The sequence below is a fragment of the Helianthus annuus genome, chromosome 10 (genome assembly GCF_002127325.2).
Source record: "Helianthus annuus cultivar XRQ/B chromosome 10, HanXRQr2.0-SUNRISE, whole genome shotgun sequence".
NCBI lineage: Eukaryota > Viridiplantae > Streptophyta > Magnoliopsida > Asterales > Asteraceae > Helianthus > Helianthus annuus.
In genome coordinates, this window is record NC_035442.2 from 139142176 (window position 1) to 139156744 (window position 14569).

Consider the following 14569-nt stretch of genomic DNA (forward strand, 5'->3'; position numbering starts at 1 on the left):
TAATTTCAGAAGAAACATAGTAACCAGCACAAGTTATAAAGTGTACTATATATTAAAAAAACAATAACCAGTACCATTTTGATCATTTAATACATAATAAACCATGATTTTTATAATTCAAAACATCATTGTTACATAAGGTTCAGAAAAACATGATCATAATACATAACAGCATTGATAACATTAGAAAACTAAAACAAACAACATAAACATGATGATCATAGCAGGAGCTGGCTAGATTGCTACTTCCTTCCAAAATTCTTGACTGAGATTATAGGTTTTTCCTCATCTTCTTCATGTTTAGGTTGTAGGATGGGGATCTTTTGTTTTTCATCATCTTCTTCTTTTTTGGGTTGTACAACTGAGATTTCAGGTTTCTCATCAATCTCTTCTTTTATGGGATCTGAAGGTTCACCGCCAGAAGTAGGATGATTGGTATAGCTTGGCGCCCAGATTGCTACTTCATTCCAAAATTTCGGACTCATATAATATTCCTTTTTTGTTGGTCTTACAACTTTTAGTGGAATGGGATGCAAAGGTTCATTATCAAAAGTAGGGATTGGTTCTCCTGGTTGTACAATTTGTAGTGGTTTGGGATTGTACAGCTCTGTTTTCACACACAAAAAAGCAACTGAAACTTATATTACTTATCTCCTGAATTTAAAAGTAGCACAGTCGGTAAACCAGCACAGATTTGGAACCCAAAAAACCACTTGTGCTAGTTTCTTCTAAAACACTAAAGTAGCACAGACGGTAAACCAACTAGAATTTGTGCTAGTTTACTAGAAAACACTAAACCCTTTGTGCTAGTTTCTTCTAAAGCAATAAACTAGCACAGACGGTAAACCAACTAGAACTTTGTGCTAGTTTCTTAAAAAACACTAAACTAGCACGGAAGTTAAACCAGCACCGATTTCAAAACCAGAAAACCAACCACAACTTTGTGCTAGATATTTCTAAAACACTAAACTAGCACATAGGTTAAACCAGCACAAAAAATAAACCAGCACAAAAAATAAACCAGCACTATTTCATTAAAACACAACGATCGATCTGTTTTATAAAATGCAGAACATGAATCAGTTTAGACATATTAAAACCCTAGAAATCTGTTCGTTTACAGATCCTTAACAAACCTTCGAAATCATCATCAGGTTTTGTTTCTTTATGCTTCTGGCTTCTTGTAGATCTCTTAGAACCTGTGTAATCGATTTGATTTCGAAGAAACTTAGAAAAACCGTACAAAATTGAAACGAATACACCAAAATGCAAAAAAAAATGGAACGTACTCTCTGAATCCATCGTTGATGCTGTTTTTGTTGTTGTTTGTTCGATTTTCGTCTCTCTGATTGTCGATTTTAGGGGACGTTTGTTAGCGATTGGGAAGTTTTGAGAGAGAGTGAAGAACTGTTTTTGAATCGTCAATAACTGCTTTCCTTTTTGTCTAGTACTATTTTTTTGTTTATGGCGAAAATACCCCCGCGCGTTTTATTTGTTTACTTATCTAGTTTAATATTAGGGATTTTAATCTGGTCCATTGGTTGTTTAAAAACATGGTGTAGATTGCTTCTTAGGCAACTTAGGCAAAATAGACTTCTTAGGGGAACCGCCCCCTATATACATATAATAAAAGAAACCATGTTAGGAACACATGGCGTTTTATGAGGCAGTCTTAATTATTTGTCTAAATATTTATTATGGAAAGTCAATTATTGATAATATTGAATTTAAAATTTTAGAAGAGATTTTAATGATAAAGACAAAGATAACTGATAATAATATATTAATTATTATAATCACATATTAATTATTAAAATCTAAAAAAATATATTAGCGTTTTAAACATTTATAAAGATAAATATTTTATTTAATTGGTAGTTTTAATTGTTTTTATATTTTGATGATAAGGACAAGAATAACTGATAATCACATATTAAAATAAAAATATTTATTTTAATCAACTGTTTCGTTAAAAGGATTTATTCAATACATGTAGACAATATATATTTTTTATACATGGTATATTTAGAATCCTATTTCTAATAAAGGATCTCATTATCCCGTTTTACACTCCAGTGAAATAATAATACTAAATCATAATATCCAGCTTATTTCTTATATATTTAATATTTTTTACTAAAATATTTCTTTTCTTTTTTTCTGCTGATTATCCAACATCAGGTCTATGTAGGTTTCTAACCTAATAATAAATAAAAAACAAAGTAAAATGTTATAAACCATGTAATACACAACTCTCTAACCTAATAAAAAATAAAGTGAGATGTTACAATAAGTAAATAGTACCTCAAAGTTCCTTTTGTTACAAAACACATCTTGATGACTAAATGTTTTAACTGATTACATTATTCGTGTAAGACATGTGTTTGTTCAAATCGTGCAATACACGAGTTTTTAAAAGATGTAACTATTTTATTACTTAGTATATAAAATTATATTTATTCAACCCGTGTAATACACGGGGTTCTAACCCAGTATTTATATACAAGCAATTTACAGGATTTGAATCTTTTACTTCTAAGGGGCTGTTTGGCAACATCTGAATGGTTAAGTGTTGAACCAGTAAGAGGTGTGAATCATTAAGGTGCTGTTTGTTTTTTCAGAGGTAAAAGGTCTGCAGTCTGCGTACCACATCTGCAGGCATCTGCAGGAGAAGAGCTGGACCAAATGTCTGCAGTCTGCAAAAAGAAGAGGGTTTGTTTTTTTTTTCTACAAAAACCACTTCACACACACAAAACACACAACATGCACAAGAGAGAGAAGCAGCAGAAGCAAATTAAAAAGAGGGAGCTCAAATACTGATATGAAGATTAAAAGGTTTGTGAATTGGGTCTCTCTTTAAGATCTTTAATTAATACTTCATGACTTCAAATCTGAAGCAATTCACAAAACCCAGAAAAAAGCTCTCATCTTTTGGCTCAAAAGGCAAAGATTTCTTGAAACTTGTTCTTCTTATGAAACCCAGAAAATATTATCATGCTGGTGGTGGAGGTGGTGGCTGAGAACAAATCAAATCTATTATAATAGGTCACACATTTATGCTGGTAACTTCAAGAACAAATCAGATCTTGATAATAAATTCAGATCTTGATACCTTTAGATTGGAGGATGAGTGGAGATACAAGGGGAACGACTGCGGTGGTGCTCGGCTCGGTGGTGCTCAGCGGTGGTGCGTGAGGTGGAGGAGCAGGGGAGGAGGTCGGCGTGAGGTGGAGGAGCAGGGGAGGAGGTCGGCGGCGTGAGGTGGAGGAGCAGGGGAGGAGGTCGTGAATGGAGAAGGGATAGGGTTTGAGAGTTGTGTGTTTGGAAGAGGATGAACAGACATGTGAAGAGGTAAATCAACATCTGCCCGAGGAAGAGTTTCTGAAGTGGTTTTTTAATGAATTGTCTTCAGAAAAACAAACAAGCTTCAAAGCCCAATGTCTGCGTGTGGTCTGCTTGGTGAAGACAAAAGAGGTCCTGAAGCTCTTTTGTAAAAAAACAAACAGAACCTAAATGCTGAACCAGTAAGAGGTCTGAATCATTAAGAGCCTATATAATGTTTAACCATTCAGATGCAAATGTCTGAATCATTCAGACATCTGCTTGTGAAACAAACAATCTGAATCATTAAGTGCTGAGCCAGTAAGAGGTCTGAACCATTAAGAGACTCATTAAGAGGTAAACAAACAGGCTGTCACGGCCCCCGACCCGGTTTGACCCGTTTCAGGAGCCGCGGGACAGAAATCCCGTGATATTTATTTAATTGAGTTTAACAGCGGAAGTTTATCATCAGGATCGTTGTAAAGCTAAAAACTTTTCCCGATTATTTTATTTCACAATGCGGGATAAAATCCCGGTAATTTACAATAACATGATTTTACTGATAAATCTTTATTTTTAGAAAACATATTTCTCTATTTTATAATGAGCCACTTTCTTAAGCTTGAAATGCTCCCCAACACTTTTCCTGAATTACAATAGATCACCTGAAACATGTTTGAAAAAGGTTTTGTCAGTGGGAAATACTGAGTGAATCATTCAGTTTACTAAAATGACTCGTTTATTATAATTTACAGTATTAAGAGTTTTTACATATGTTTCTGATATCTACCAACTACCCACAGTATTTGTCACTCGACCGGATCTGTGACTGTGGTCATATCACCATTGGCTGCCCCAATGAATGACGTATATCACTTAATTTTAGGTTCGCCCACCTAATGTGATTAAAACAGTAGTAATGTGCACAATACCCCAGATACTGGCTGTAATTTGGTGATTACATAAACTTAATCACTGTACTTATAACTCTGAAAATAATTTGGAGTATTGTAAAACAGTTGATAAAAAGAGAATGACTCACATTGCAGATTTAACACGGACAGAATATGGATTAGCCTTGTTAACCTAATTTAATAATAATGCACACAAAACCGGGTTAGTGATCAATACAGCAGTTACGATAACTCACGAGATCAAATTCTCACAACGAACGACAAAGTGCAATACTTAAACATCCATCGATTTAACGACGAACGACAAAGTATAACCCTATGTGGGCGGCACTTAAACATCCATTGGATATATTGATTAGTCGGAAAATGAATCGTAATAGCGATCGAGTGATTACCCTGTTTTGCGGCAGCAATTCGATATTAGTGTGTGTTTTGAGACTGTTTCTGCTTATAACGTACTCTACACAACGAATTTCTTCGTCGAATTAACAACAGAAAGCAAGTCCCAATGTCTGCTATTTATACGGATTTTTGGACAGGCTTACGGATCGTATGGCATTTCCCCTTACGGTCCGTAAGGGGTGCAGTCTAATTACATAGGCTAGCTGGGTACGGGACTAGCTTGCATGACTCATCTTAAAATCGAATTTCAATCTGTACAACAAATTTTAAAGATAATTATCACTAGGGTTTGCCCCCCTTGAGTTTTAGGGGCCCTGATCCTAATTCCGATTGTTCTGAAAATTTTAGGGTTAGTGCAGAATTACTTGGGTGTCTCAATTAGGGTTTTCTTATTGACTAATTATCATCCTAATTATGGATTTTAATGAGAGTTGTTACATCCTCCCCACCTTAAGAAAAATCTCGTCCTCGAGATTCACTGAAATAGATGAGGGTATTTCCGCTTCATTTCTGACTCCAGTTCCCAAGTATATTCTGGTCCCCTCTTTGAATTCCATTTGACTTTTACGAGTACTAGTCGCTTGTGTTTGAGAAACTTGACCTTTCGGTCTTCTATTTGTAAAGGTTTTTCTATGAATTTCAGCTTTTCATTTACCTCCACATCTTGAAGAGGTACTACCAGGGATTCGTCTGATAGACATTTCTTGAGATTGGATACATGAAATACATCATGTACTCCAGCTAGTTCTTCTGGTAGTTGTAAGCGATAGGCTACTGGTCCTATTCGTTGGATCACTGGGAATGGTCCAACATATCTTGGACTCAGTTTTCCTTTCTTACCAAATCGTACTACTCCTTTCCAAGGAGATACTTTCAAAAGTACTTTATCTCCTATCTGGAATTCTAGTGGCTTGCGGCGATTATCTGCATAGCTTTTCTGACGATCTCTGGTTGTCTTCAATCTTTCCTTGATTTGAGTTATCTTGTCAGTGGTTTCTTGTACGATTTCTGGACCTGATAATTGACTTTCTCCTATTTCTGCCCAACATACGGGAGTTCTGCACTTGCGTCCATATAGTGCTTCGAATGGAGCTGCTTCGATGCTTGAGTGATAACTATTGTTATAGGAGAATTCGATTAATGGTAAATGGTTATCCCAATTACCACCAAAGTCAATTACACATGCTCGGAGCATGTCTTCTAGAGTTTGGACCGTCCTTTCACTTTGTCCGTCTGTTTGTGGATGATATGCAGTGCTTAGATTGAGTCGGGTTCCCATTGCTTCTCGGAAGCTTGTCCAGAAACGGGAAGTGAAACGACTATCTCTATCCGATACGATGGAGAGTGGGACTCCATGTAAGGATACTACTTCATCCACATACAACTTGGCTAACCTTTCCATGCTAAAGGTTTCTTTCATAGGTAGAAAATGAGCAGATTTGGTTAATCGATCCACAATTACCCAAATAGCATCATTACCTTTTCTGGTTTTGGGTAACTTAGTAACAAAGTCCATTGTTATGAGTTCCCATTTCCATACAGGCATTTCTAACTGTTGTAGTAGTCCTGAAGGTTTCTGATGTTCGGCTTTAACTTGTGAACAAGTTAGACACTTAGATACGTATTCGGCTATATCCTTTTTCATTCCTATCCACCAGAAATTCTTTCTTAAATCTTGGTACATCTTATTGTTTCCTGGATGTACAGTATACCTAGATTTATGAGCTTCTTCTAAAATCTTCGATCTTAAATTTCCCTGTTCAGGTACCCAAATTCTGTTTTTGTGGAATTTCCAAATTCCATCATTTCCTTGTCCTAATTCTTTTAGGTAACCTTTCATTCCTTCACCATCATCCTTGATTGTTGTTTCCTGAATTTCCTTCAATTGTTCCATTAAATCTACTTGTAGATTTATTCTAAGAGCACGGACTCGCCTTTGCTTCTCATGATACTTACGACTTAAGGTATCTGCGACTACGTTTGCCTTTCCTTCGTGATATTGAATATCACAGTCGTAATCACTCAGGATTTCCATCCATCTTCTTTGCCTCATATTTAACTCTTTTTGCCCAAATATATACCTTAAACTTTTATGGTCTGTATAAACAGTAAACTTACTTCCATACAGATAATGTCTCCATATCTTAAGGGCAAAAACTATAGCTACTAATTCTAAATCATGAGTCGTATAGTTTTCCTCGTGCTTTTTCAATTGTCTGGAAGCATACGCAATTACCTTCTTGCGTTGCATTAACACACATCCAAATCCTAATTTTGAAGCATCACAATATACTTCAAAATCTTCTGTTCCTTCTGGTAAGGCTAAGATTGGAGCATTGGTTAATTTCTGCTTCAAGATTTTAAAGGCTTCTTCTTGTTTAGGTCCCCATTCAAACTTAATGGCTTTACAGGTTAGCTTAGTTAATGGTACAGCTATCTTGGAAAAATCCTTAATAAACCGTCTATAATATCCGGCTAAACCTATAAAACTTCTAATTTCCATTGCGGTTTGTGGAACCTTCCAATTGGTAATTGCTTCTATCTTAGCAGGATCTACGTGAATACCTTCATAATTCACCATGTGTCCTAAGAATTGCACTTCTTGTAGCCAAAATTCACACTTCGAAAATTTGGCGTACAATTTTTCTTTTCTTAACAAAGTTAAGAGTGTATGCAAGTGCTGACAATGTTCGTCCTGACTTTTTGAATAAATAAGTATATCGTCTATGAAAACAATTACAAATTTATCCAAATATGGTTTACAGATTCTGTTCATCATGTCCATGAATGCTGCAGGTGCATTAGTTAACCCAAAGGGCATGACTGTAAACTCATAATGTCCATACCTAGTTCTAAAAGCAGTTTTAGGTATGTCTTTTTCTTGAACCTTTAATTGATGATATCCGGAGCGCAAGTCTATCTTAGAAAAGTACCTAGCGCCTTGTAATTGATCGAAAAGATCATCAATCCTAGGTAATGGGTATCGATTCTTAATTGTAACCTTATTTAGCTCTCTATAATCGATACACATTCTCATTGATCCATCTTTCTTTTTCACAAACAACACTGGTGCACCCCAAGGGGATGAACTAGGTTGTATAAATCCTTTGCTTAGTAATTCATCTAATTGCTTCTTTAATTCTAGCATTTCGGTAGGAGCTAATCGATAGGGTGCCTTGGCTATCGGTGTAGTTCCTGGAATTAGATGAATCCTAAATTCTACCTCCCTATCTGGTGGTAACCCAGGTAGATCTTCCGGGAATATATCTGGGTATTCTGAGACTACAGGAATTTCCTTAAGTTCTTTACCTTTAGTACTAATGATTACTGAAATCATATATACTATTCCTTGTTTTCGTTCATAATTAGCAACTTTCATTACTGATATGAACTTCAGTGGCTTTCGAGGTTTATCTCCTGTAATCATGATTACTTCTCCAGTAGGTGCTTGAATTTCTATGGAGTTTTTATCACAAATGATTTGAGCATGGTTGGCTATTAACCAATCCATTCCTAACACAACATCAAATTCAGCTAATTTCATAGGTAATAGGTTTGCATCAAATTTATGACCTGAAAGTTCTAATTCTACTTTTTGCAAAAACCTGATTAATTTTTACTGAATTCCCATCTGCGGTTTCGACTGTAAAAATCTGCCTAATGGTAGTTAAGGGTAACTTAAGAGCTTGGAAGAATGAAGTATTTATAAAACTTTGGTTTGCTCCAGAGTCAAACAATACTTTTGCATAAACATCGTGAACTAAAAACGTACCGGCTATCACATCCGGGATGAGCTCTGCTTCTTAAGTGGTTAACTGGAATGCTCTGGCATTCTTCTTAGTAGCTCCTTCGGTCGCCTTGGTTTTGTTGTCTACTGGTTTGACTAACTTAGGACATTCTGTTTTGAAATGTCCGGCTTCTCCACAATTGTAACAAATTATGGATTTCTTTCTGCAGTTTTCTTCACCATGTCCTATCGTTTTGCAAAAATTGCAAATTTTATTACATTTTCCAAAATGTTTCTTTTTGCAAATTTTGCAGAATGGCAAAGTTGAAGATTGCCCTGCACCTCTTTTCTTGAAACTACTATTATAACCCACCCTAAATCCTTGGGTAATTTTCTGAGCTAGTTCCTTCTTCCTGTCTTCATCTCTTGTGCGTATCAATTCATCAGTCAGAGTGTTAGCTAATTCTACAGCATCGTCAATAGTGCGAGGTCTTGCAGCCTTAACGATATTGCGAATTTCACTAATTAATCCCCAAATATAGCGAGAAATGAGTACCGGTTCTGGCGAAGCCAGTGTTGGTACCACTCTAGCATATTCAAAGAATGTCGAAGTATAACCACGACAATCCACACCTATCATCCGATGATTTAGGAACTTATTTGCCATTTGTTCCTTTTCATACTCAGGACAGAATTTTCTTTCTACAAGATTCTTAAATTCTTCCCAAGTCATAGCATAAGCCCTATTTCTTCCTTTAGCTTGTAACACAGTGTTCCACCATTCGAGTGCTCCTTCTTTAAATAGATTTGATGCGTACATGACCTGATCATCTTTGGCACACTTACTTATTGCAATTACTGCTTCGGTTTTCTCTAACCAACGCAGTGATGCAGTTGCCCCTTCATTGCCTGCAAATTCAGTGGGTTTACAAGCAAGGAATTCTTTGAAAGTGCAACCAGGTGTTGCAGCTTTCAGTTTCTTAGGGAGTGGCGTGTGTTGGGATTCATTATCATGATTAACATGATTATTGCCCCCGTTTATACTGTTACTGAAGTTATCTTCAGAAGTACGTTTACTAGGAACGATATGTTGCGGTTTGATTGGACTTTTTACAGCAGCAACGAATGCTGGAATAGCATTGGCTATCCCTTGAGCAACAATATTTTCAATATCTTGTCTAGTCATATATTGATCCCCTGGATGTTGCTCCGACTGATTAACCTCATTTACCGGTTCATTACCACTATTTGCCATCTGATAATATATATATAATTTTTATTAGTATCTGATAAATAGCAATTACACACAAACAATCAAACAATAATACATGTATAGTCAAAACTATCGATTTCTCGATTTCATTTTATATCGGTTATAGTATGCATCAATACACACCAATATTTTACAAAGTTTTATTCGTAGTTATGTTACAGACTGATTTCACTATTTCTTTTACTATTACACAACTATAGTTTTACCACCCTCCTATCTCTCGCCACTTGTCGTTCTAAAAACGCAGTTCCCTTTCATCATATTTCCAGGCAATTTGTCCCCCTATCTCCCTGATTCTATTTCCTGCATCCATCAATTCTTCACCGTAATGGCGAAGTTCAGCCATATTTTCGTTACTCATTGGTGGATTAGGTAGGGGTTCTGGATCGAATTGTGGAAGAAAGGAACAAGGGTCGTTGACAATATTTTGAAATTGCCAATCGTTCGTCCACCATTCGTCCATTTCTACAAGTTGAGAGTGGACTATTGGTTCTGGGATTGCTGGTTCAAAATTCATAGGGAGTGGATTTTCAATAGGATAGGTAAAAACATTAGTATTGACAGGCTGAATAGTCTCACAGCTTGCCAATAGGAAATCTATTTCCTCCTGAAAAGTTATTCCCTGGTTTTGGTTTGAGCTCTCTCCAATTTCTATCTGAGTTGGTCTAGAACCTTGTCCTACTTCCATTTCTATATCTTTAGAATATTCCTCAAACTGTTTTTCCATTTGCCTAGAATCTTTCTTGACTTCAGTTTCCATCTCTTGCTGTTTAGTACTTTCTTTGATTACAATTTCTTTTCCTTTTTCTAAAGGGTTGTTTATTTTAGGAAGTTTTGTGGCTGGCTTTTTCCTACGGATACGACTACCCCATACATAATTCTTTCTTTTCTTTCGTTTTGGCTTTGTCAAAGGTGGAGCATTGAATTCTACAGGTTGTTCCACATCAGCAAAGTATCCAGTGAAATCTTTGGAAACTTCTACATTCACCGGGTAAAGATCGAGGTTCTGAAAGGCTTCAGATATCTCATTCATGCTGTGTAGCATATATGCAAAATGCACAAAAATACTAAGTTAAAACTTTGGAACAAAGTTTAACAAATAAACATTGAAGTTTTATTGCACACTATTTGTACAAAATAGCAGGAAAGAACACACTCGGATTTATTTATTTATTTACTGGGAAGTGCTATTATTAGACTTAGGGTTTTTAAAGATCTGCATGTTCTGCTACTGTAGCTAGCATATACAAATTTGCCCATTTCTCATCTAGCTTGTCTTCCCAAGGTGATTTATTGATTAATTCCTGGGTTTCCCTTTTTATCCTCTTTTCTCGGATTTGCTCTTTACTTTTCTTAATAATCATACTCCTTTTTCTAGGAGAAAGCGGTTTCTCATATTGTGCTTTTCGCACAAATATTCCTTCTTTAGGAATTGTAGGGAGTTTTGAAGATTTGGTTTGGGATGAACTTCCCTCTTCGTAGACTGGCCTATCTAATTTAAGATAGATATCTTGCAGCTTTTGCTTACCCATACTGTAACTAACAAATAATCAGTTTATAAAACACATAATCACATAATAGTAATCAGGAAAAATTAAGTATCTCTAAATACTTAATTAGCTTAACTCAGTGGCTCTGATACCACCTCATTTCTTTCACGGCCCCCGACCCGGTTTGACCCATTTCAGGAGCCGCGGGACAGAAATCCCGTGATATTTATTTAATTGAGTTTAACAGCAGAAGTTTATCATCAGGATCGTTGTAAAGCTAAAAACTTTTCCCGATTATTTTATTTCACAATGCGGGATAAAATCCCGGTAATTTACAATAACATGATTTTACTGATAAATCTTTATTTTTAGAAAACATATTTCTCTATTTTATAATGAGCCACTTTCTTAAGCTTGAAATGCTCCCCAACACTTTTCCTGAATTACAATAGATCACCTGAAACATGTTTGAAAAAAGTTTTGTCAGCGGGAAATACTGAGTGAATCATTCAGTTTACTAAAATGACTCGTTTATTATAATTTACAGTATTAAGAGTTTTTACATATGTTTCTGATATCTACCAACTACCCACAGTATTTGTCACTCGACCGGATCTGTGACTGTGGTCATATCACCATTGGCTGCCCCAATGAATGACGTATATCACTTAATTTTAGGTTCGCCCACCTAATGTGATTAAAACAGTAGTAATGTGCACAATACCCCAGATACTGGCTGTAATTTGGTGATTACATAAACTTAATCACTGTACTTATAACTCTGAAAATAATTTGGAGTATTGTAAAACAGTTGATAAAAAGAGAATGACTCACATTGCAGATTTAACACGGACAGAATATGGATTAGCCTTGTTAACCTAATTTAATAATAATGCACACAAAACCGGGTTAGTGATCAATACAGCAGTTACGATAACTCACGAGATCAAATTCTCACAACGAACGACAAAGTGCAATACTTAAACATCCATCGATTTAACGACGAACGACAAAGTATAACCCTATGTGGGCGGCACTTAAACATCCATTGGATATATTGATCAGTCGGAAAATGAATCGTAATAGCGATCGAGTGATTACCCTGTTTTGCGGCAGCAATTCGATATTAGTGTGTGTTTTGAGACTGTTTCTGCTTATAACGTACTCTACACAACGAATTTCTTCGTCGAATTAACAACAGAAAGCAAGTCCCAATGTCTGCTATTTATAAGGATTTTTGGACAGGCTTACGAACCGTATGGCATTTCCCCTTACGGTCCGTAAGGGGTGCAGTCTAATTACATAGGCTAGCTGGGTACGGGACTAGCTTGCATGACTCATCTTAAAATCGAATTTCAATCTGTACAACAAATTTTAAAGATAATTATCACTAGGGTTTGCCCCCCTTGAGTTTTAGGGGCCCTGATCCTAATTCCGAGTGTTCTGAAAATTTTAGGGTTAGTGCAGAATTACTTGGGTGTCTCAATTAGGGTTTTCTTATGACTAATTATCATCCTAATTATGGATTTTAATGAGAGTTGTTACACAGACCCTAAGATATAAAGAATACACACCTTATATTTATCACAACACAATAACATGTTTTTCAGATTACAAATGGTAATAAATGTTTATCAACATGGTGAGATTGTCCAATGATAAGGATGCGTGGATATAGAATGATGACAGTCAGGAAGGTTTCTCGGTGAATAAAGTGAAAAAGGCGTTAATCAAGGACAGGAGAAATAGCCATCTCCCTAACTTCGATTGGTGCAAATGAGTGCCTCGCAAATGTAATATAATGGCGTGGAGAGGTAACTTGGATAGGCTTGCTACTAGAGATAATTTGAGAAGAAGGAATGTGGATATTACTTCGGTCATGTGCCATTTCTGTGATGAGTACGAGGAAACGGTGGATCATTTATTAACTGCATGTTCGGTGGCTATTAGGGTGTGGGAGACTGTTAGTGCGTGGTGCAACATTCCTCCGATCTTCGCTTTCGAGTTCAAAGATTTAATGGATTCTCATAACTCTATACAGGTTGGGAAGAAAGCGAAAAAGATTATCCTGTGGCTGGCTATAATTTCGTGTTGGTATATTTGGAAAGGTAGGAACGAGTTGGTCTTCAATCAGATGAGGAGAAGTCCGCAAGAAATTATGGTAGAGATTAAGTTGAGAGGTTTTGGGTGGGTTAAAAATAGACCATCATGTAAATATATTAGTTGGAAGGATTGGTGTAAATATCCTATGTATATGTTGTAAGTTTTGGTCCTTTGCCCGTTTGAGTCAGGGGTGTTATTTTGTTTGGCCTTTTTACCCGTTTGGATTGGAGGTTGTTTTCATGAAGTTTTATTTAAAAAAAAAGTTATGTTTATTGCACTGAAAATTGAATTAGATTTATTACTTCATATTGACTTGAATCTATCAAGATCGAAAACCGACGATTAACCAATAGTCAAACTAAAAGTCTTTTTACATTAAATCAAATCATTTATCACAGACTATGAATCATTTATCACCGTATATAAATCTAATATGTGAGAAACATATTTCTTTTTAACGGTAACTTTTTTGTATTTTGGTAACTGCACTTCTTAAATTGGAGTCTCGTTGACCACTCTGGCCAGACTATGTTGTTTTAATCGGGCTCACGCTGACTTCAGAGTTTGGTTTGGCCGTTTCCTCGGGAAACTATACCGCCGACTGCCACTTGACGGTCGTTGTGCCACCACAAGAGCAGAACTCTCTGGCGTAACATACGATGGGACGAAAATCCAGGTGGGCTCGGGATTCGAACTGCAACCTCGCACAAACTTAAGTCAAATCCTTAATTGCTTTAGTTCACCAAAAGTGACACAAATAAGGATCGAATTTGGGTCTCCAGTGAAGACTCGAAACCTCCTGTGATTAGGCCACAAGGGGTGAATTGTTCGGTGAAACGTATAATCGAAAGAGCACGCTCACCATATATAGGTGGCCAAACCTATTGAAAGATTTAAAGGGCGTTGCTAAGTTTCCAACATGTGGTTACCGCGAGCAAAGTATTTTATTGTCATTGATTGATGTGAAAGTGGCTGTCACATGCCCATTGGTTTTGTACAACAAATGTTTTGTCACATTGCATTTATTACAACTTCTATTGTATAAAGCGAGTTTTGTTTTAAAAATATGATTTTACTATACTATATGCCGTATACATCCGGGAACGTCTACGGGGTGATGAGTGGATGAACGAGAAACACCATGTCGCCTCCCTTATTCCGCTACTTCCAACGAAGAAAGGCATGAGATAAAATAGTGATTGCGAGGCTCTAACCTTATACCAACTTAAAGTGGTCATAAACAACCAGAATAACGGACGTCATAATATTTCTCGATTCTGAAATAACCTCCGCAAGATGTACTTGAAAACATTCTAGAGGTCGAATCAAACAACGCATC

The 14569-nt window shown here is 36.3% G+C and overlaps 1 protein-coding gene across 1 annotated transcript; it reads left to right on the forward strand.

Moving 5' to 3' along the window:
- The first annotated feature begins 12928 nt into the window (after nt 1-12928).
- LOC110882582 lies at nt 12929-13390 on the forward strand. Its single transcript, XM_022130567.1, has one exon. The coding sequence runs from the start codon at nt 12929-12931 to the stop codon at nt 13388-13390; it is 462 nt and encodes a 153-aa protein (XP_021986259.1).
- Nucleotides 13391-14569: the final 1179 nt, after the last annotated feature.

What these genes read in the sequence shown, in the direction of transcription:
- LOC110882582 (XM_022130567.1), top strand. Translation starts at nt 12,929, where the DNA reads ATGGCGTGGAGAGGTAACTTGGATAGGCTTGCTACTAGAGATAATTTG.